The sequence below is a fragment of the Ictalurus punctatus genome, chromosome 27 (assembly GCF_001660625.3).
Source record: "Ictalurus punctatus breed USDA103 chromosome 27, Coco_2.0, whole genome shotgun sequence".
Classification (NCBI taxonomy): Eukaryota; Metazoa; Chordata; class Actinopteri; order Siluriformes; family Ictaluridae; genus Ictalurus; species Ictalurus punctatus.
Genome location: NC_030442.2, coordinates 12,846,179 through 12,870,889, shown reverse-complemented (window position 1 = coordinate 12,870,889; position 24,711 = coordinate 12,846,179). Strand labels below are relative to the sequence as shown.

At 38.8% G+C, this 24,711-nt stretch overlaps 2 protein-coding genes across 4 annotated transcripts in view; one reads left to right on the top strand and one right to left on the bottom strand.

Annotated features, from left to right (window-relative positions):
- The window catches only part of cd81a (CD81 molecule a), a 30,903-nt gene extending 14,919 nt beyond the window's left edge, over positions 1–15,984 (bottom strand). The window contains 2 exon segments of the mRNA NM_001200307.1: positions 7,886–8,000; positions 15,841–15,984. Coding sequence (NP_001187236.1) covers positions 7,886–8,000; positions 15,841–15,906 — 181 coding nt within the window. The 5' untranslated portion in view covers positions 15,907–15,984.
- Positions 15,985–22,335: 6,351 nt separating this feature from the next.
- kcnc1a (potassium voltage-gated channel, Shaw-related subfamily, member 1a) overlaps positions 22,336–24,711 on the top strand; it is a 42,495-nt gene continuing 40,119 nt past the window's right edge. For all 3 annotated transcript variants that reach the window (XM_017458320.3, XM_017458321.3, XM_053676677.1), the window contains exon 1: positions 22,336–23,708. In XM_017458320.3, the coding sequence (XP_017313809.1) occupies positions 23,139–23,708 (570 nt within the window). In that variant the 5' untranslated portion in view covers positions 22,336–23,138. The remainder of the gene's footprint in view (positions 23,709–24,711) is intronic.

The window sequence follows — 24,711 nt, the reverse complement described above, 5'->3', positions numbered from 1 at the left end:
CTACATCTACTGTAATAATATCAATCTGCTTTCCTTCATTTTGTATTATGACTGTGTCTGTGTGGGTTAGCGCTAATAGGAGTGAGCCATGCCAGGCAGAGTTCAACACGAAAAGCCATATTGCCCAACATAACTGAAAGTCTGATGTGTGCCATCCTAACAGAAAAAAAAATGAAAACGCAACACCGGACAAATGAATTCTGGTCTAATTTTAAACAAAACACAATGGTATGTTTGAAGACCTATCGTGGAAGACGTATCGTGATCGCGATATATACTTTTCATTCATGCCATGCAGCTCTGAACAAATGTATGCAATATATGTGGCTTCAGTCATGTTATTCTCTGTAACACGGGTTTACATGAGTGTAAACTGCGTTTGACTGTAACTAGAAAATCACAGTTAGCAAGTAATACCATGCAAACTTTGAGTTTGAGTGTACTCATGCGCTTACATCCTACAGGCTTCATGTGGTCTGTGTGCAGGTTATGGCTGCTAATGTCATTTGCCTGTATAATAGGTTTACATGTTGCGATGATGGTTTTCGGCATATGAATAACTTATTCTGACAAACTATTAGGGCTGGCTTTGGTTATTCAAATGCAAACACAGGCTTGGCTTGTGCCATGAAACTAGCTCAACGCTCTTTATTTAGTTTTGCACAGAGATTACACTCACATTATAGACTCTAATGAACAGAGTTGGGTGTGTTCCCTTGTCCATTTCTCTGCAGGACACTGAAGATGATCGCAATATCTACAATAAGATCTACAGCCTCATGGATCTCTCTAATCCATGAGGAAGAGGTGCGATCACATAATGCATCTGTAAACCTAAAATCTCAAATGCATCTTCATTTTTAAAAACACATGCAACTAGAACTGGAACAACCAACTGCTAAAATAGATAATAATCGATTATGAAAATCATTGTCAATAAATCTCATTATTGATTAGTTGGTGTGAACAGGGCACAGGGTACGTTTACTCACTGCGTTACTTCTGTTGATAAAACACGCATTGGAAAAATGGCAGAGAGCACAGACCAAGTAACAGAAGAAAAACAAACGTGTGACCCAAGTCCTCTAAGGTAGTGGAGCATTTAATATAAAATTTAGTGATTTAGGAAATTAGTGCAAACTGCTTAAAATGTTTAGTTTAATTTGAGTTTATAGGTCATTATATGCTGTATTTACACGCTTACAGTGGAAATTCTGTCGTTTATTATAATGGGAGCAATTTGTAACGAGTGCCTCACTCGCAATGTAGACGCAGTGATAAACAGTGGTAGCGCAAGTAAGATCTATAATGTCAAATTAAAAACGTACGATCAAAGTAAACGCAAATAAAACAATACGCCTAAAGTCAGTAAGTAACAGAAACCATAAGGTGCAGTGAAAAGTGATTTTTTTAAAATTAGTAATTTATTTTAAATATTTTTTTTTTTTAGCAGAATACCAGCTTTAATGTGAATTATACAGTAACTCTATATTCACTCACAAGAGCTTAGCATTGACTGTAACAACACTTCAGCACCCGCTACTACTGCGGCACAATTTAGTGTTTGTCCTGTTAGTGTTGCACGCTCTATTCATTCTGTAAGGATACAGTAATGCTAAGTTCCCTCATCACTGCAATGTGTTAACACCAAGCTAATCATAAATACCACATTCAGGCTAGCTAACTAGCCGTGCGCTTTAAAGCAAATGATTTCATAATTTCAGGGTTCATAATTTGGAACATCTGAGGAGCACATAAAGGCAGAGAATGACATCGTTCCTGGAGTAGCGGGGCTACGGTCAACACTAACACACGGGCATATTACATAAATGCTAACAGACAAAAATATTACATTCAGGGGAAAAAATCTTACGTATAGATGAACCCAGGTCCAGCACCGTGTGTGTGTGTGTGAGAGAGATGGTGAAGGAAATACATAAATATAGAGGAATTACTAAAGTGCTGAGACTGAGAGGAATGATGAAGAGTCTGTGTGTGTGAGTATGAGAGAGAGAGAAAGAGATGGAATGTTCTGCTTCTGTATAGAACACAAACACACAGATGGAGGAACAGGATGTTTAGGCCTCCAGTTCGAAACCCAGGCTGAATTTATGACCTCCAGTGTTGATGCTCTTCCCATCGACCAGCGCAGAGAGAGTCAGCTTCGCTCCTCGTCTGAGGGTCTGTGTGTAGCCCACTCCAACCAGACTGGAGTTATTCACCGTAACATAAACGGAGGCGTTGGAGTCGAGTGTGTATGTGGCGGCTATGCCGAAGCGTGTGTTGTTGCTTATTTACAGAATACGCTCTGTAAATAATAACTGTATGGGATGTGCAGATTGGGACTGCTAGTGTTCAAACAATGCAACTGCATTAGAATGCTGATAGTACGCATTTTTGCACCCCAATGCATTGTTACACCCCCATTAAATGGCCAAATAACTGAGCAAATGAATTATTGATAATTGCCCAACCAATGTTTGTCAACAATGAGGCTCGTGTTTATATTCTGCGAATGATTTTTATTTTGATGAGACAGAGAGTGATGTGGATGATGTTGGTAATTAAAATGAGAACTCTTATTTGGCAATAAAATTATAATTATTTAACATTATGAAGTGATGTTGGTTTTCCAGATGTAGATTGGGTTAGAAATGTAGAAATAAGTGGGGCATCTTTCAGTGGAATTGGCAAGAAATCTTCATATGCAATTTTCTTCTTTTTCACATATGGGGGTAACCAGAATTTAAAATGCTAGAACGTTACTTGTGGTTTGAGATATGGGCAAAAGAGATATTTTAGTTTAGGAAAACTTGTAATTTTCAGAACTTCAGAAAGGGTTGTCCCAGGCCACCACATACATTTGGTTGAACTACAATTAGCTCTGCATTTCCACCCATTCCTCTAGTGTGTGATCTGCAGCTGTTCCCAGACATTAGCACAGTCAACTGCAGAGTTTCACAATAGGCGATGTCTCTCCATGAGCACAGTGTAGTTTAAAGGCTACAAGGTCAAGGCCTGGTTAAACTATTTTGCAGATATTAGGGTTATGAATGTGATGCTGTTTCACTAGCTGAGTCACTGTTAGTAGTGTGAACATTGCTTAGCACCAGCACTTCTAAACTTCCCTTTCAAACCACATATACCACACCCATGACTTCTCGAGTCACCTCCTGCAGTGGTGAGATTATCTTTCTTTTCTCATATACCCATGTGCAGGAGTGAATATACAAACGCACAGTGAGTCACATTTTAAAACAGGGCTTAAATGTTCAGGAAATACTTATTTTCCAACAACTCAGACAAGTCCCTCTTTCTCAGCTCCCCCTTTCAGCAAACAGATCTGCACAATAGAGATAATTCAGGATGCTGAAAATAGAAGGGTTCAGTTTTCAACCGAGCCTCTTTATTCCCAATAAAGAGAGGAAGCTAAACAGGGAGAAAAACACACAGATCCTCTTTGCTTAAGGCTCATGGTCAGGTCCTTCCTTGTCGCCACTAGCAGCATGCACTTTCAGCTACAAGGCTAAAATTAACAAGACTTGGGCTTGCGTGTGGATTTGTGAGGAACGGAGTTTTCCATAAGGCAGGAAATGTAGTCACACTGGAAAACACTGGAAACTGGGCCAAGATTCCTCCAAAGCACAGCAATAAAAAAAAAAAAAAAAGAGTAGGTCAAAGTGTGTGATGAGGGGAAAAAAGTGAATGAATGTGCTTCAGAAATGTGGTGTAATTATGAAAAAGCTGATGTCTGTGTATATATTTCATCAGTCTGGAAAAATCAGTCATGGGAGGTGGTGAGTCAGTTTACTGAAAGCTTCAAGTGACTAACACATTAAAAAAAAATCTCTATTTTTTATGATAAAATCAATTAGTGAGATCATTACATCTCTTTTGAACACGAGGCACATGATCATAAAATACTATACCACTAGCATTAGTATTAGTGTCCCCTCACTGCAAAAGTACCATGATAAACAGAAACAAAATGTCAGACAGAAATGTCACTTCAACTGAGGAATATGTTTACAAAGTTTAGGTGAACTGTCTAAATTAAACTAGCTAATATAAAGTAATGCATTACTAGCATTACTTAACTGACTATGTAGCTAAGCTTATTTAAAACGCTTGCTTTTAGGTGGTTAATATAAAGTGATGTATATGGGGGGGGGGGGGGGGGGGGGGGGTGTGTGTATGTAACCTGTTAGCTAGCATTTATTAACTACCCATTTAGCTAATGCTATTTGAAAAGGCAACTAATATAAATCATGTGTAAAGGGGAGGGTAGGTAACTTGTTAGCCATCAAAAGCTAACTACTGTTATTTAAAAAGATTTTTAGTTAGCTAAAATAATGTATTAATAGTTTGTGTGTAACTCGTTAGCCAGCATTAAATATCTATCATCAATTTAGCTATTTACAAAAGTTTATAACTAACTTATATAATGTGATTTATAATTTAGATGTAAATTCCTAGCTAACTTTACTTATTTAGCTTCAATACTTGGACTAATGCTGTTTAAACCTCTGAGCTGTGTTTTTTTCCAAGCTGAATGCCAGTACATAGTAAGATCTTTTCAGAAAATAATCTGAGTGAGAAAATGAACATGGAACATCTTTATATATACAAATATGTTTCGTTTCATATACATTTGGGAACAAAAAATAGACATAGCAACAACAAACTAAAAATAGTGTCACAAAAAAACATGGCTTGTCTCGCATAATGAGGAAGTGTAGATGATTCAAGATGAATGATTATGCAATGACTGATGCAAGATTAACCACCAGCCTCATCTAAATCCCAACACATAACAGTCTACAGTGGAACTCAAGGTTTAGAATATAACCTGATGAAGGAACCACATCAGCTACAGCAATCAAAATTATGCAGAAGTGAACAGCCTTAGACACAGCCTTATCAGATTCTTGTAATTAACTCTTTTCCGAAACAAAAATGAATAAACAAAGCTAGTAATAATAATGTAATCTTCTCAGTAATGTTTTCATCTGGAGATGCAGGGATCAGATTAAACAGCGCTGTTTACAAATTCCTCTTTTTTTTTTTGTTGGAATGTTGCGCAACAGTGCTAATGCTGTGTAACAAAATATCTCCAAGTAAATAAGTATGTGTAGAGTCTTTAATAATTATTTACAGAATTGACTAGTTGGTGGGTCTGAACTACTAGTCAATTAGTCAAAGGCCAGTTTAGCCCTATATAATTAGAAATGGCCTAAGCACAGGAGTCCATTTGACAGTAATCTTCACCACCACCACCACACAAATGAGGTATATTCTTTATTTAGGACAAATATGAATTTCTGTACTATTTGAAAATATAAACATAAAAATGAACTTTTTAATACAAATTATTTTATTCCTAAATAAATTACAGAAGCAAAGCTAGACAGAAATGATCATTCTCCTAGGCCTTCACCTTTTGATAAGTTTTTATCCTCTCGCTGCATGTTGTGCTGAATGTTAATTTGTAAGATGTTGTAAGACTTGCTTGGCTGCATTTAGAATCACAAACGTTACATTATCCAAATGCCATACACAAAGGACTCGCTAGGGCTTGGCAATACATCAATATAATATCGATATTGTGATAAATGATAGACACAATACACTTTACAATACGATATTGTTGGTATGCTGATTTTTTTAAATGGTACCGAATGGATGCTGTTGATTTAACGTTTTTTTAAAAATGTAATTTTATTTGTCTTTGTAGGCAAACTATTGTTTTGCCGACAGTTTGTTAGCTAACTATAGATTGTGATGCACATTGTGTATGGTAGAAATGTCCTCAAGTATCACGATATGATATTTTTTGTCATATTGCCCAGCTCCAGGACTCGCTTTAAAATACTAGATTAAAAACTTATGAGTCAGCCACAAAAAACAACCAACAGCTGGAACGATCGTCTACCTGATAAGTCATCATTCCAACACATCATAAACTATTATGCAACAGTCATGATATGAAAAGGTTCATATCAACACATTTTACTGGGTAGTCAAGACACAAGCATCATACTGACATGACAGTTTAAACCTTGTTGAAACATCAGGTGCTGAGTTTCATTTCCTCGTCAGGAATGTTATGGTTACCTCGCTGGCATGCTGTTTCGCTCGTTTGTTACTCCCTGCCGTTAAGCAGATGTAGGGTGCTCCTGAATAAACAAATATTTTCCCACAGAGAATGAAACGGAATGTGGTGGGACAGTCCACCTGTGGACCAGTCACTAACTGAAATTACCTTCTGATGTCTAGTCTTTCTGACTGAAAATACAAATAATATGAACACAAATCCAGTGTTGAATAAAGCAAAGCAGTCGTATTGGGACAATGAAATGTGCAATGGTTACGATTATGCCTGTCTGCACAGGTTTCTGGTGTAATTTCTTTTGAAACTACAAAAGCAGTCTGTTGGACAAAGTCTCTAACAAAACACATGGTTTAAACGAATCAGGAACCTTCTGCAATCTCTGACTTTTAAAAGTAACATGAATTGGTTGGACATTTAAAATGCGAATCCAGTATAAGTTGTGTAACACAATGAAGTGCCTTAATGTCACTGCCAGATGAACTGTTGCACTGTGCCTGAACAAGTACACTCTTGGCTGCATGTGAAAAAGTGTGTGTGTGTGTGTGTTGGGGGTGTTCCTCACTGAATGGATTTAGTATCTCAGTTTGAACTGTACTCAACTTTGGCATTCAAATAAACTCAAGTACAAGTACAGTTTAGCACCTTTACTTCTGTCACTGGGGTAGTACCATCAATGGCAGTTACAGTATCTCACAAAAGTGAGTACACCCCTTACATTTTTGTAAATATTTGATATCTTTTCATGTGACAACACCATTTTCAGTTAGGGGTTTACTCAGTTTTGTTGCCAGTGGTTTTGGACATTAATGGCTGTGTGTTGAGTTATTTTTTTTTTTTTTTTAGGGACAGCAAATTTACACTGTTACACAAGTTGTACACTCACTACTTTACATTGTAGCAAAGTGTCATTTCTTCAGTGTTGTCACATGAAAAGGTATAATCAAATATTTACAAAAATGTGAGGGGTGTACTCACTTTTGTGAGATACTGTATATAGCTTTAATAGGTATATTTTACACTTAACTGGGAATATACACTCACACACCTTTAATAGGTGTACACACCTACACAATCATGCAATTATCCAATCAGCCAATCACGTGACAATATCACAGTGCATAAAATCATGCAGAATCAGGTTAAGGGCTTCAGTTAATGCTCACAACAGCAGAATGGGGAAACAATGCGATCTCAGTAATTTTGACTGTTGCATGGTTGTTGGCGCCAGACAGGCTGGTTTGAGTATTTCAGAAATAACCAAAATCCTGGGATTCGCATTTTTCTGCATAGTTTACACAGAATGGTGTGAAAAACAAACAAACAAACAAAAACATCCAATGATGTTAGGATAAATGAGTGAATGCGCAGGGGTACAGGTGTTCCTTTTAAAGTGGCAGGTGATTGTGTACCTTTAAAAATAATTGAAGGTACATAATTTGAGGACCACTTATTTAACCAACACTACAGGAACAGTTTATTTCAGAGTCTAAATGGAGGACTGGTCGTTTCTAGAGAAAACATGGAGACATTTGCTTCAAAGAAGTAACAAAAACTGCAGGTCAAGATCTTGTTTTACAGAATTCCCTGCAAAGTGAACTGTGGAGCTATAAACTACTAAATGTTGATGTTATGCACATCTCTAGGACCAGTAACTATAACAAATGTGTGCAGTAGAAAATGGATGGAAAAACCAGAGGGGAGGAGGAGGAGTCAAGAGTATTAAGATTTCAGATTAAGGTGATAGTAATACAGTGAAAATATGAGACTCCTTACTGATGTAGAACGTGCTGGGTGCCTCTGTGCCTTCAAACTTCAGGGCCAACAGGCTGCTGGTTTTTTCGTCATGACGGAGCCACAGAGAGACGCCCAGGATTACACATCCAGCCAGCTAGAGAGAGAGAGAGAGAGAGAGAGAGAGGGGGGGGGGGGGGGGGGGAGGTTATGAGACTTCTGGCCATTCTTTGTCAAAGTGATCCATTGAAAGTAGGCTTGGGTCAAAGTTCAAAGTTCAGCTTGCCTATAAGTGTGGAACCAGCAACATTGACAAATTCTAAACATGAACTTTGCCAGACCTTTCCCAGATTTCTCCCTGAAAAACCTGTTATGTTGGTATCTTTCTGTCAGCAGGTTTGAGTGACCCACTGATCTTCCTTTCACTGTTATCTTCCTTGCCATTTGGAGTCTTGCAGAACTTCATATAAACAAGGAAAAAACATCTGTGCACAAACTTATGAATCTGAACACACACGCCAAGCTCTCTACGTTCCTCCTCAGTTTAAGATCTCTGCCTTTTAAAGAGCAAACCGGAAAATTCTGCTCAGGGCCAAAGAAGCACAAAATGGCCAACTCTGAAGGTGGGACACCCTTATTTAGGGCTTGAAAAAAAAAAGAAAAGGTCAAATGCTCTCCGTCAGACAATTTTAAAAGTTTCACTACAATGAGTGGTATTGTATGGGTGAGGGCTATTAGAAGCGGGAAAGGGGCCTCTGTTTCCAAATAAATCACTGTCACATCGAGTCAGGGCTGTGCACTACTGGGGCAGCTGGACCTCGTCAAGAGTGTACAGACACTGTGGAGGAATGTAGGACACAAATAAAGGGAATCTGAGACAGTCCAGACACCAGCGGGTGCTCACTAGCCGAGTGAGTGAGTGAGGGGAGATCCAAGCACACCATTCTCAGCAGAGAACTGGGAATTAGAGGAGTGGCAGTTTACAGCAGGATTTCAGAGTTCAGGCTCTTCGGAGCCATTTACACGACAACGTTTTCAACTAAAAACTGAAGACTTTGTGTTTTGGTTGTTCATTCCCACGACAACAGCGTTTTGTGGCCTGAAAACACAAACTTTTGAAAATGGCTTTCAAAATGCATGTTTTTAAAAACGATGCTGTTATAGTCTCCGTGTAAACGTACAAAAACGAGACTTTGTGAAAACGATGACGTCATAGGTGTGCGTATTACGTATTCAGTCTATAGGTATGCGTGCAAATACTTCAACAACGCATGAGACATTAAAAACCACAGGACTGTGTTTGTGCTTCTCCAGCAAAGTGTAGATTTACTGCATCACTACTATGACCAGCGGAGACGCATTTGTTACATACGCCAAATTATTAACCCACATCTATGCCGACACGGGGTACTCAAAATCTTATAATTATCTTTGCAATAGTCTGTTTGAGTATATCTGTATCCTTTCATCGCTAATAAAATACAGAACGAGGACTGTCTGCCAGTGTCTCACTATTTGATTTGTGTTTGCTGATTTTGTTCCATTTTGGTACAATGATGGTCAGTTATTAGTACTTTTTTCAATATTTAAAAATGAACGAGCTTTGGTAACAGAAATCTGACCTGGAGCACAAGAAAAGCTAAAACATGGAGTTGAAGACATAAAAGTCCATTTACACATTGAAAAAAAATAAAATAAAAAAAATTATGCACATTTCCTGTACATTAAAATGATATTACATTAGGGACGGCTCAGCATTTATTAAACCAAGAAAAATAAGCCAAATCTGTGATTGATAAGCATGAGTTTTCACAATTACTTATGGCAATGAATAATTTTCCAAGTCTAACTATAGAGATTCTAAGTAACTGGAGATTTTTTTGTATTCCACGTAGATCATAAACCACTGAAATGGTTTGAGAAATGTAAACGTTATTGTGCTTTTTATCCAGGGGAAAAAAAAAAAAAAAAAAAAAAAAAAAAAAAGAAAGAAAGAAAAAAAACCCCCCGCAGCTTCCCCATTTACTTGTATTTGAATATAGGACAGTCTTGCCTGGATCAATATGGCCGACACGATGACGTATTCCAGCAACGGGCCAATGCGGTGTCTATGTACCGCTCTGTGGAAGAATGCTTATGTGCGCAGGCACGTAGTGTTTCTTTACAAAGTGACATCGCCAACTACTGGCCTGGCATGCATAATACAGCGTTTTTAGTCATTTACGTGGATCCGTGTGAACAGGGATTGTTTTGACAATGTTGCCGTCTGTACACGAAACGTTTCAAAAATGCAAAGGAAAAACTTTTCGTTTTTAGTAAATCGTTGTCATGTAAATGTATCCTTCGTGAATAGCTCAGAAAACAAACAGCTGCTACCTTTTTTCCTCCCCATTATGTTCTCTTGTGTTCTGCCCACCTCGTTATAAGATCCAGTAAGTACTCCCCACCCCCACTCTATCACCAACCCTGCCTTCCCCTCGCTCTCTCACGCACACATCTGTGAACAGCTGCACAATGAAAGTTATCCACCCACAGGTCCAATCTGAAGGGATTTTCCCGCTCTTATGCACCATATGAACCGAGAAACATGGTGGGAAGACAAGACTTTTCCCCTCCCAGGGCTTTAACGTTAATCCTAGTGTTAGCATGTTGCAACCAAAATAAAACAAGTTTACATGTTTAGACAGTTTCATTTCCCCGCTCATGTTTACAACACGCTCCGAACTGCCAGCACAAGTATGGCTATGAGAAATGCTTTCCCTTTAGGAGAATGATAAAACTTTAGAAAGTGTACCTCTGGAAAAAGGGAAGGAATCAGAGCAAATGAAAGGGATTCGTTCCTGTAATCTGAACAGTTGCCATGCCAGATTGCTGTCCCCGGAGAGAGATAAAGTTCAACCACTTATCTAAGGGTTTGAAACCATCTCAGTAAGTGTCTGTGGGACTGATATAGAGACTCTCTTATACGGCTCCTCCCCCCTTGCTAGCTCTCCATTTTGGTCCATACCAGAGCTCAGGCAACCCGTTGCTCAGTGACTGGGTAAACAAGGCCTACCGGGAACTACAATCATCTTTAGCAACACAATCATTTAACCCATGTTCAGTCATGTTTCGTCACAACAAGACTCAAGTCCATGAGTATCTAGCCAATGTGTGAATAGGAAACTCAAAATGAAATACGAATCAGAGGAAAATCTTGCTATATGAGGAGCAATCGAGAACTACATTTCTGGAATATTCTGCTTTAACACTCTAGCTGTCTCTTTGGGATGCTTTTAGAGGCTCTGGATTTTCCAATGTACGCTTTACATTAGGGATTCCCATAATTCACACAAACACACTCATGCAAACACACACCACCTAATAACCGCCTGCTGCCCAACTGTAACCCTAGCCCAAGGCGTAATTTTACATACCCAGCAAGCCTTAACAGCTGTGGAGGAAATGGCAAATGGCCGAGTTATGCCCTTAAACTGACCATGTCATGTGACAGAGGAAGAATCTCTCAAAGCTCAAATTATCTAATGACATCATTATTTGTAAACTTTTTAACTCTAATCACCATTTTCAATATTTCCACTCCCCCTCCCTCTCAGGTATGTGTATACCTCTTGTAAGATGGTGTAAATATTTTTGAATTTGTCTCCTGCCTTTTCAGATATTATGATATTTTTGGTTGCACAAAAACGCATAAATGTTTAAAATGATTGTATGAATTCAACTCAAGGGTGAATGAATTTGGAAGGTAAGGTATGAACACCCATAATCTTCATAACTAGTGGTGTAAACTGCAGCTGTGTAATGCTTTAAAAATTGAATGGAAAACATTTCCCAATCTACATCCTATAAGTTTCCAAATTTCCATTCAATATTACTTATTTGTTTAATGTACTCAAGAGAATGAAGATGTGAAATACACTGACTGACTGACACATCATGCTGTCAGCTAAATAGGTTAGCATCACGCTTAATTTATAACCAACAACGCAAGGTGTGTTTGGACACCTTGAGCGAAAGCTCAGGAGAGGTGGAGAAAGCAAGTGAAACTGTAGGCCTGCATGATGGCCTGAAAAATAAATCCAGACCAAATACAAACCCATCTGACACGTTGACTTTAATTTAACACAACTGTGGAAACTTAACATGTTTCCCCTCATCATTTTGTCCATCTCTATCTATACCGCTCTGATGCAGTAAAATTAAGTGCACCACCATGATCAAAAAGAGTTCTTAAGCATTTTATCACTGACAGCACTTTTATATCAAGATCATATACAAGTGTGCAATAAAAGTGTGTTCTGAGTTCAATTTGCTGCAACTACACTACACATCCATTACACACCCATGGAAGCTGTGGATGGATGTGTGGCTTTTTCAATGTCTTAGTCAATACAGATGGGTCATTAATGGTAAACAGCGAGATAATGACTTTACTTATGCATTATTTATTTCAGTACGTCTACTGAGATTAAAACCTCTTCTGCAAGGTGAAAGCTGGATGAAAGATGGCTGTATAATACGAGATGATACGATCAGGTATTAGACGTCTAAGTGGAGGAAACAAAATAGATAGACACTAATTTTTCCAGTTAAGTGTGCACATAGATCTCAACGACTGAACAAGATGGCGGAAAAGCTTCTTTAGTCTGACGCTTAAAATATCTCCAAGACCATAATATTCCCCTCTCCTTTTAATCTGCCTCATAGTGTACATTTAACCCAGAGAGTATCCTGTTCTTAAGCACTAAATAATACACTAGTAATAACATCCCATTACCACACACTCGCAGCAACACCCAGGTGTTGGAAAGTGGCCGGAAGTCAGTCGTAGAGTAAACATGGCGCAAAGCAGGTGGTGGACAACAACGACAAAAAGTCAGAAATGAGAGGCATTCAACTATAGAGACTACCAGTAGTAAAAAGTGGAAGGTCATACACTCCTTCATTCCCCTACTGTCAAACTTTTTTTTGCTTCCTAGCTCCTAGTCAAGACTTTCCAAGCTGCTAAAAGTTTGTCTGAGATTTAACCAAATTACAAATATGACTTTTTTGTTTGTTTTTCCAATTTATACACAAGCAATTTCTCTAACAATTTCTATTTTAGGACGTTTGATTTGTAGACAAAATGGGCAAGACGTCTCATTTTTAGCAGTAAGCCATCTAATTTGTGGTCAAGTGGGTGGTCTTGCACAAGATCTGCAGCAAGCATTTATCTGACCATACTACACCACTGGGACTAGTAATGAAACCATGGTAACTGACAGCAAGCTTAAAGAAGGGCAACGCCCATACAGAGTATATACTTGAGCAACAGATGAGTGTTGCATGTCCGCTCTTTTTTTTTCAATTTATGCTCTTGGGCGTTTTTCACTCGAGTACGTACTTTTTTTAATTAATGTATTACATGGTGGTTCTTAACTTTTAATCGACACTGGGTTCAGACGCAGACTTTTGGTCAAAGCTAAATTACAGCATTTATATGAGTTTTAGCCACTTGCATTTGAATGCCTTCTTTAGCCTATATTTATAGAAGGCGTGCCGTCGTAGTTAGCACAGTCTCTCTGTTAACCACAACTCTTTCCTGGCGTTGTACAATTTAAAAGAGGAAGTGACCGGACAAGTCCAACCAAACAGTGTGGTTCACACCTGAGCTCCAGTAAAGCAAAGTCCCTGCTTTTATGTGGAACGGAGGTTTCCCAGCCTCTAAACCACCTCAGGTTTAAAAAAAATACTAAAATCAACTGTAAGTTAAAACACACACAGTTGTGTGTCAGTCTCAGTCCTATAGTGTCATTTGCTTGTTCTAATGCTGGGGAAAGCCTGATATCCTGTCTCTGCTCAGAGACGGATACAACGCCATTAGGCAATCACTAGATTGAATGTGATAGGATGAGAAGCAGGAACCTCTAGCTTAAACAAACTGAATTCTCCATTAGAATCAACAGGAGTTAAGAGGCTAAATCAAATCATCACTATTCCCTGTTACACCCAAACCAACATGCTCTTTTTCCAGAAAATAAGGGCACAGCAATCATCAAGATAAACGTGCAGGTCTGTCCGTGCTTTTGTAGAATAAATAATATTAAAACAGCCTTGAGCTGGCATGAACCATTTCCATCAGATGTAAGGAGGGCCTACACCTACCCAAAATGTAGGACATCCTGTTGCAATGTTTTCTTGGATACCCAGTTCATTCTGGGAAGTGCCGTCTATAATGAATTTGATGAGACTTATTAGACATTCCCCTCCTGGACTTCTCCTATTCCCTGTCAGGGTCACAGTGGACTCTATTTCTATCCTGTGACTCACTGATAGGGGTTTGTAAAATCTCTGGCATGCCAACGCTAGCGCCAAAAGCACTATGACCACAATTCCAAACAGACCACACCTCAAAATTACTCTTTCATTTTCAAGCTTGAGAACTAGACCTTGGCTTTAACATGATGGTTCTATAATGTTCTGAATTTTGCCCCCCCCTCGATGAATGTTTCTGTTGCTTAAAGATGTTCAAGTAGGTTTTTTTTTAAAAAATGGAATATATAGGACATGGATCATGAATTCTGTTTTAGTGTACACATCCACTAGAAAAACTTGTTGTGCATTTTGAGATAAGAGATCAATCAAATCTTCCTAGCCACAACCGGTCTCATGTTTCCCTTAGGGAGAAAGTATAGATAAAAGATAAATGAATGAAATCCATCAACGTGTAGACTGATGGACACAATTATATACTGTAATGTACTGTAGTGATCATCTATCTCCGAGAGACCTGCCAACACCACAAGACTTTCTTATCTCTTCCTACCTCTTTTCCAACTGTGGACATGGTTGCATAAATGAAAAAAGTCTGTTTGTGTGTGGTTTACTTTCAGCTACTTCCTCTCCGATGTTTGGGAAGACCCTACGCTTTTCTTCCAGTAAGCGTGTTCATGCCAGAGATTAAGTCTAGTCATAGAGTAAAGAATCTCCAAAAACAGTGCCGTTTTTGAGCTGGACGCTTGATCCGGGGCTAAATCTGTGTGCGGAAAAACAGCCTCACACTCTGAGGTCGTTTTCATGTGTTTGGTTATTTTCCACAGTCCCGCTGATGACTCATGTAACTCTTTAAACAGAACATCTGGCCACAATTCGTCATTTTATTATGAATTAAAAGTAAGTGCTGAAACTGGCTCATTCTTAAGACTTGTTCAGGCCACACATACAACAGCATTTGGGGATCATTTCATTCCTAGACAAATTTAAAAGATTACTGGTTTTAGGCGTTCACCTGCACAAAAAATGGTGTCTACTGGAAACAAATGTTCCAACATGGTCTCATAATAACAAATCCGAAACAACTTCAAAAAAATCATATGACTCGTGTTTCACAAGTTCATTCACATGAAATAAAATTAAATGAAATTAAATCCAACCTCTCTCTTAGCCTGGAAGTTCTGATGCAGCTTCACATGACATGATACCCAACCCTTTTTTTGGTTTGTTTTTACAGTGTGTGTGTGTGTGTGGTTTATAACCCCAAAATCACACACCCCTTACATTTATTCAGCATGCAACGACATTTAAACACCACAGCTTTGTGTAACATGTAAAAAATAATAAATAAACCCCTCACCATGTTTACTGCGAAACCATTTCTGTTTTCTACTCTGTCAAGCCTCAGACTCAAGGCTGAGTCAGCTTATTTTTAAAAAGCAAAAAAAACAAAAACAAAAACAATTTAAGGAATTGAAATAATGCGCACCATTCGACATTAACGGACAGCAGTCTCACTATTATGTTATACACAGGTGTATATATAGAACAACAAAACCCGTTATATCCATTCCAGTTTAAAACCTAATAAACAACATCGCCCCTTAAACCAGCTACTTATATCAGTCTCACTCTGGCTGTTTGAAAAGCTAGTATCTGTGTACATGATGACGGTGTGGCTCTAACGGCTCATGCGAGACAACTGATACACACAAATCCGTTATAAAAATCTAACAAGCACTCACCCAGAAAATAAAGTTGAAGAAGAACAGCATATATTTGATGCATTTCGTGCAGCCTTCCACACTCATGGTTGCGGGGTTGTTTTAATGCGTCGGTTCTCCTTTATACAGCGAGGAAAGTGTGAATTTCGAGTGTGTGTCGACAAGACAGATGAGAGCAAGTGAAAACTCAGACTTGTGGGCCGCTCAATGTGTATGTGTGTGCGCGCTCATCTGAAGAAAAGAGCAGGCAACACCTATTGCCCCCTCCTCCGACGGAAAGTGGGATAGTCCAAACATCATGGCGTTCGTATGCTCAAGCCCTCCATTACCCTCGGCAAATCTAGCTTCAGTTTATTGCAAGGGTCTTTTCTTAAACTGTCTGGACAAGACCAAATAAATGATTAACAGTCCACGTTGACATGTTTGGCCCCCACACATCCTGCAAAACAAAATTCATTAGACTTGTGGTGTTTGGTAACTATTTTCCTTTGTTTACAGTCTGCGTGAGCTCCACATTTTCTAATGCGTACTGGCATAATTATTGGGAATGATTAAACAGAGAAGCCTTAATGGAAAAGTCCACACTAAAAAACATTAAATATGTGTATACGGGAAAGATTGTGATGTACTTAGCGACTCTGGTGCTTATCTATTGGATGGCACTGCATTTTTGTCGTTTCCATGAGGAGCGTTCGGTTGAATGCCGCGATGACGTCACAAGGGGACATTGCATTTACAGTAGTGGTTACAATGGTGAAATAAAGATTTCAGTCATAAGTGCTAACCACTGATCTACTATCAGATTTTGATGTTTAGCTCCAAAAAAAATAAAAAATAAAAAAAGAGCATTAGCTTCTTTTCTCACAATCTACAGCAACGTTTAACATCATATCAAATAAGGAATAACACAGGACAGACTGCGCTAGTATACGAAAATAATGCATGCTGCACCCAGCCGTCAGACATTTTAACAGTTCAACGGTTTATAGTTTCCCTTAAAGTTGTGGAACGTCTGGTTAATTTTCTCACATATGTTATAGAGGTGATAAGCAGTCATTCTCTCTCTCTCTCTCTCTCTCTCTCTCTCTCTCTCTCTCTCTCACACACACACACACATGCACACACAAACCCACAAAGTGCAGCCTGTCATTTTACAGAGAAAATGGAAAGTGGAACTGGGACTCTTTACATACATGTTAAATAAACATTTACTAAAACCCCAAAACTTTATCAGATAAATTATAAATATTACATTGTTAAACAACAACCTTTTCTAATCTGTTTATTATTAGTCTTAGATTATTTGGAGTGTCTGCCATGCAAGTCTCTGTGTATGAGCTGTTACTATAGAAACGATAATGCATTAAAATGAGTGCATTACTATTAACCTATCATTCATGTTATTTATGGTGGAACTACTTGTGCTGTTATACAAAAATAATGCACATCTTCTAACCAATCAGATTCGAGCACTAAACTGAATTGTGGTATAGTAAGAAAGCAAACAGAGTATTAGTAGAGAGAATGCAGCTACTGTATATTTCAATACAACTGTTAGAGACTGACTCAGCTAGTTAGTAATAGTTAGCAAAGGGTTCTTTGGTTTGTCTCCCTAGAGAACCTTTAAAAGGTTTTGTGAAAACATACAACTGGGTGTTTTCCTTTCTGTGGGGATGCCATGATGAATCTAAACACTCTAGTCCAAAAACTTTTCAAGTACCACACTGAAGGCTCACTATACTCAAATTTTAGGTTTACAGGTTAGGGTTTAATGCTAAAACTGCTTGTAAAGCTTGTGGAAAGATTGAAATCATTATATGTGACAGCATAAATGTGGCTTTTAATCTATATTTTATAAAATCTACAAAAAACTTAAGTAAAACCACAGAACATCTTGACATATAACATGCAAAATTGGCATTTTACACAGGATATGTTTTTTTATTTTACAAATACACATTAACACTGTCTTATTAAGCTGAATACTTCAGCAAAGGCCTATTCCATAATATATCATAATACATGCTTTAATTCCACACCCCTATTTAAAATTTGTAGTAGAACACAATGCAGTTGACGCATGGCATATACTGTATATTATCTGTGCATTACAACCAAGGATTAAACAACCAAGGATTAAAAGATGGAATTTTAATACAGATGTGCTCGGAATAATATTCAGCATCCTTATTTTGACATTATTTTGATATTTCTGCGAAATGTGAATTATTAGTTTGCTAAAGGAGAGTGAATAGGCGATTATTTTTTATTCGTAAATAGTCCATGGCTCCCTCTGGTGGCTAACAGTTATGAGGGCATTAGAGAAGAGCCTCAATGTTTTATATATACACACACACACACACACACTACTACATACTGTACACTACCACTTACATACACAACTACTACAACTACAGCCAAGGGCGGATTTAGTGATTTGGGGGCCATAGCCAAAATGTAGTCATGGGGCCCTCATTTCAGTGTTTTAACATAAATATTACAAATTTTCAGAATACGTTATTTAGCATGAATAGTTAATCTTGATTATAGTTGACTGTAATTAATATCATAATCTTGATATTAGGCCTATATTAATAAATAAGTATTTCACTATGACCATTAATCCAGAGCAAACAATAAGTCACTGGATGGTACCACCTTTCCTTCACGCCAAAGGCTAAATCTGTTCATCAAAACACTTCACAGGCTTTGATTATTAAAAAAAAAACAAAAAAAAAAAAACAAAAAAAAAAAACAAAAAAAAAAAAACAAAAAAAAAACTTATTGCTCTCCTCTCGTTTTCTCCGGTTTTCAGCACCGTTGCTTTGGTTCAAGTTTGCTCTGTCTGTACACTACACGTGACGTCGCCAGCGTTTGCACGAGTTGGCTCCTTTTTTCCCCGAATCATTTCCGCATATGCGCAGTAAAATTGTGGAATAGTCCAATTTGGTGGGAACTGGAGGGGGACCTTTGCCTAATGGTAAGTCCATCCCTGACTACAACACATACACATACACACACAGATCAGAGTTTGATAGATCCCTGCTCCTTAATTGAAACAGGGCGCTCACTCACACCTGATTGTCATCCCATTGATTAAAAACACCTTCAAATTAAACTGCTAATTTTAGAGGGTCATATACTTTTGCCACTCACATCTGTGCAATATTAGATCATTTCCCTCAATAAATAAATGACCAAGTATAATATATTTTTTTCTCATTTGTTTAACTGGGTTCTCCTCATCTACATCTAGGACTTGTGTGAAAATCGGATGTTGTTTTAGGTTATATTTATGCAGACATATAGAATATTCAAAGGGGTTCACAAACTTTCAAGAATCACTGTATATAAAATTCTCAAAGCATTTAAGGCCGCATTTACACTACATGGTTCAAGTGACCCGATTCCGATTTATTTATCGCACATTTATTCCGATATTCTCAGATCCGTTTCAGGCCTCGTTCATATGTGGAATTAAATCTGATATGAATCGGACACGTGCATTCGCGTCTGCCATGTAAGCGGGCAGTTCGGATATTCCCCCGTCAGTGCGAGTCGTACGTCATTAAAAAAGCGACGACGGCAAATGACGTCAACTCAGGTGGACACCAACCGCGAAAACACAACTCTCAATGGGCTCTCTAAAATATAATACAAGCTTTTGTGTGTATTATATTTTATATGTTATAAAGCTGAATTATATTTTCGCCTAAGTCCATTGCAAATTGCGCCGTTTTTACTTCCTTTTCGGCCCAAGCTTCCGGTGACGTCTATTTTGGGTTGTTTCACGAAATGCCTAGTGTCAATGCAGATATCGGATAAGGGTCACTTTTAAAAGATGTAAGCGGGTCGTCAAAAAAAAAATAAATAAAAAAAATCGGATATTGTCAACCAATCGGAATTTGGCATCAAGACCTGCAGTGTAAATGCAGCCTTTGTGATGGACATTATTCACTGTGCTCTGGGCATCAATCAAAAACAGACAACATGCATGTTTCTAGCCACCAGTAATATAATAACCTTATCAGCCACTATGGATATAAAAACCTAAAATAAAATAAAAAACCCGAGAGAGCTATCTGTTAAATCTTAGGACAAGTCAAGATGGACTTAATAAAATATGCTGTGTCAAGTATCACTTAAAATCTGATGTGTGCACAAATCATGCACATGCTCAAATGGTGAATGTTTTTACTTAAGCATTTTTTCCCTAACAAACATGTAATTTAAATGTATATTTTTGTGTTGTGTCATTCACTAATGTGGATGAAGGCAAAATCTAGCTGTTGAAGCCTCATTACTAGCAAAGGTCTATTTGAGCAATAAGTCCCTGGCCACAAGTGTGAACAAACCTAGGTCTGGAAATAATTCAACAACATCCAGTGTTTCTATTAACAATACTTTTTTGCAAGCTTCATTAACCGTCACGGTCACAGTGGATATGAAGCCTATCCGAGGAACACTGGATGGTGGGAATACACCCTGAATGGGTTGCCAGTCCATCACAGGACAGCATGTACAAACATTCAAACACTAATTCATACCAAGAACAATTTAGCGTAGTCAGTCAACCTAAATGGCACATTTTAAATAGGTGGGAGGAAACCAGACAAACCAGAGGAAAGCCATGTAAACACAGGGAGAACTTTCGAAACTCCACACAGACACTAACCATTCTGCTGTTCCACTGTGTAAAAACATATGTGCATCATTTAATTTTCTGCATTCATCTACCAACTAAAACATGTAGAATGCGTGAATGAAATTTGTTTTTTAGGCCGGGTGTACAGTCCAGCCTAACAACAAACCGTTCTAGCATTTATCAGAATACAGCAGAGTAAAGTGATATCTGCACTTTATTCTTTTGACCACTAGATGGCGGAGATGCTTCTAGTGCTGTACTCTGTAATGATGCTTAATTTTTTACCATCAATAGCACCGCCTAAGCTGTCAACGTCTAATTCTAGGTGGAATTAGCATAAATGATCATTTGTGTTTTCTAAAGTCTATATCAGATAAACAAACAATAGGCCTATAACAATCAAAATGATTAAATTCTATTTAAATTAGAACCTATAAGCATATAAATGGCTACTCATATACGACGTCGTGCCCACTCTAAACAAATTTTGTCCATTTATTTTAGATTAGTATAAATATGAAAATTAAAATAAGGAGAAATCGGACTGTTTTTGTTTCGGGTTTTCTGGATGCAGTTCCTCACTGACCAGCAGATGTCGCTAATTTGTGCAGTTTCGACACAAACACAATGTTAATTATTAATTTTGGAAGCGATTGGTTCAGTTTGTTCAAAGCTTCAGAAAGCTTCTCCTATCACTACAGAATACCTTTTTTTCTTTAAATATAATATTCTACTTGTTCATAAGATCAATATGTATGTCGCGCAATATGAAGGGAAACCTGACAAACTTTATACCACAGTGGATTTATATCAGCTTTTTTTTTTTTTTTTTTTTTTTTTTTTTTTTTTTTTAGCATTGCATTCATTTAAATACACACAGCTGTCAGTTTTATTTATGAGATCATGTAGTGCCAGGTGGTAGGATTGCGTTCTAGGATTCTTGGCATGTGTGTACTATCTTGTTCCTCTTCATTGTCATCTTCATGATCATGATCATCATCATCATCATCATCATCATCATCAAGATTATTATTATCATCATCATCATCATCATCATTATTATTATTATTATTATTATTATTATTATTATTATTATTATTGCACAATGCACAGTCACTGTCTTTCTCACTTGATCATTGCCTTTGTGTGTCTTTAGGATAAGGAGCTAGTTTTGTAGCTGTCTGGTAATTGCCTTCGGGAAGCGCAGAAGTTGGATCAGTTCTTGTCCCCCCAGACTTAATGACTTTCTGACAGTGAAACATGAGCTCAGGATTTGACAAACCTAACCCTTTGAGAGCCCTAACCACTTTAATAAGAGGGATTAACCAACCCTTTAATAAGAGGTGCAATATATATATATATTATATATATATATATGGCAGTGGTGGCTTGACAGTTAAAGCTCTGGGTTACTGTTTGGAAGGTCCAAGGTTCAAGCCCCAGGACTACCAAGCCACTACCAAGCACTGCCACTGTTGGGCCCTTGAGCAAGGCCCTCTCTGCTCCAGGGGCACTGTATCATGGCTGACCCTGCAATCTAACCCCAACCTCCTAACATGCTGGGATATGTGAAGAAAAATGAATTTCTCTGTGATGTAACTCATTATCATTATACATTATATATATATATATATATATATATATATATATATATATATATATATATATATATAGATATAGATACATATACATATATAGATAGATAGACAGACACAGACATCTATTGATGTACACACGCACACACACACACACACACACACACACACACACCTATCGTTCCTAGTGATCTCCAGAGGTCTGAAATTTAGTTTCTCGTCGTTAAGCAATTGCGCATGCGCACTGGCCAACCGAAATGAACTGATGCTGCTCCCTGTCACTTTTTTTTCTTTGAGGCGCGCACTGCAGCGACACAAAGAAGCACAGAAAAAACACAAGGACGAAGCGTAGGTGAAGAATTGAAGGATTCTCATGCTGTTCCGATTCTAATATTATTAGAAGATGTAAAAATACACCCTTAACAATCCAAGACCAGTTGATGTCGGATGACATTGCATTGGAACTCGGAGATATGACAGGTATGATCCGCACGGATTTGTGCTGATCACAGACATCCCACCAAGCCTGAGGAGGAAACCTTTCTACATACTGGGCTAGGAGAGGAGAGGAGAGGAGAGGGGAGATCGTCAGAGACTATAAACAGTGAGGAGAGGGAAAGAAGAGGAAGAGCGCTTGGTTAGATTGGAGCTCTCCGTTCAGAACCAAGACGTATACAGCCTCGCCTTTTGCTGAATGCCTCCAGTGCCACTGTTCAGTGGTTGCACATCTGTATAGGATCTTTTAGTGAAGAGCATTATGATGTTGGAGTGCATGTTTTTTTTGGAGAATCGGTTCACGTGCTCGTGGGAGCTTCTTCGGCACCGCGTGTTTTATTTTCCTAATTGCTATGATATCATTCTCGACAAAGCTATTTACTTAAGCTATGCGTAATCGAAGACACGTTATAGAGTTACACGACCACAACTGATCGCGTACTTAACCTTTTCGGTTCAGTGCAACCTCTCATTAACCGGTTCACCCATTGCGCGCATGTTTCCCCCGGGTCGGTGCGCGTTGCCTCGCACGAGCTTTAGGATGTAACACCCGGCCCTCGCTCGCGACATGCCCGAGCGACGCGATGGTCCAAGGCGACGAGAAAGACCGAGTTGTGATTAACGTCGGGGGGATCCGGCACCAGACCTATCGGAGCACCCTGCGCACTCTGCCGGGGACACGCTTGGCCTGGCTCGCGGAGCCCGACGCCCACAGTCACTTCGACTACGACGCCCATGGCGACGAGTTTTTCTTCGATCGACACCCGGGCGTCTTCGCGCACATCCTTAACTACTACCGCACGGGGAAGCTGCACTGCCCGGCGGACGTGTGCGGCCCGCTTTATGAGGAGGAGCTCGCCTTCTGGGGCATCGACGAGACGGACGTGGAGCCGTGCTGTTGGATGACTTACCGACAACACCGCGAAGCTGAGGAAGCCCTAGACAGTTTCGGCGGCGGGCCCGCCGACATGGGCAGCGACGAGGTGGATGGAGACGGACTGGGCGAACACGGGGACGGCGATGACGAGTTGGAAATGACCAAGAGGCTCGCGCTCGGGGACACGAGCGATGCCAAAACGGTTGGACTGTGGCAGCGATGGCAACGTCGCGTCTGGGCGCTCTTCGAGGACCCTTACTCTTCTAAATATGCAAGGGTGAGTGATGTGAAATGTCACAACATGAGTAAAAATGATCACAGTGTCAATCATGGTCTTTAAATTTTTTTAATGACTTTTGAAAGCTTCCTGTTTTCCATGAAACCGTTGAGCAGTGGTGCACAGTCCTAGTTCTGACAGGACGTAAGTCTGATTTCCCTGATTTAACTCATTAATGAATATGCAGATTTAACGGGAGTATCAGTGCAGGGGGTCACACTACATAACACACATTCATACATTCTCAGTACTGACTGCAGAACAGTTGAAGTGTGCATATGAAAGTATAGAAATGTTAATGCCAACGCATTATTTCTTCGTAGACATAAGAATCACATCATATATAATTGCACAAAGAGCCCTTTTATAATATATATAATACTTAATATTGTGCACATATAGCTGGATGTAAGTAGCTTCTCTAAGAAAGAAAACATAAAACTTCTGTAGCAGCAACAATTTAAACTCTGTCCCACTGGACTAACAAAACCTTCTTGCAAGGAGGCAGGCCTCCATTGCAATTATTTTGTGAACTGGAAGCAAAGTGCTAGCTTTATGAAGCAGAGGATAACCATTGAATTTGGGTGGAGTCAGTGATCATATGGAAGAAATGGCAAAGAGGGATATTGTTTCCAAAAGCTCTGGTTCCAGAAAAACTCTGCCTTAAAGAGCGGGTGGTAAACAAACCTGGGTGATTTAAATGTTTGAAAAGAAAGAAAGTGTGCTTTGCTTCTGCTTAATAGGTAATTATATTTGTATGGAAGGTTCTGATGTAATTTGCTGCCCTCCAAAAATGTAACAGTTTAAAGTACATGGCATAATTATCTACAGAAAAAACAATGCTTATATAGCTGTAGAGCTTACAAAATCTCAGGGTTTTGTTCCAGCTAAGCAGGTTCACACACTCTACAAACTCGATCAGTGTAGGGAGTGCAGAATTCCTAGATCTGGAATCAGGTCTGTTATTGCTTGTGTGGAATAAAAGTCTGCACCCACACAGCCA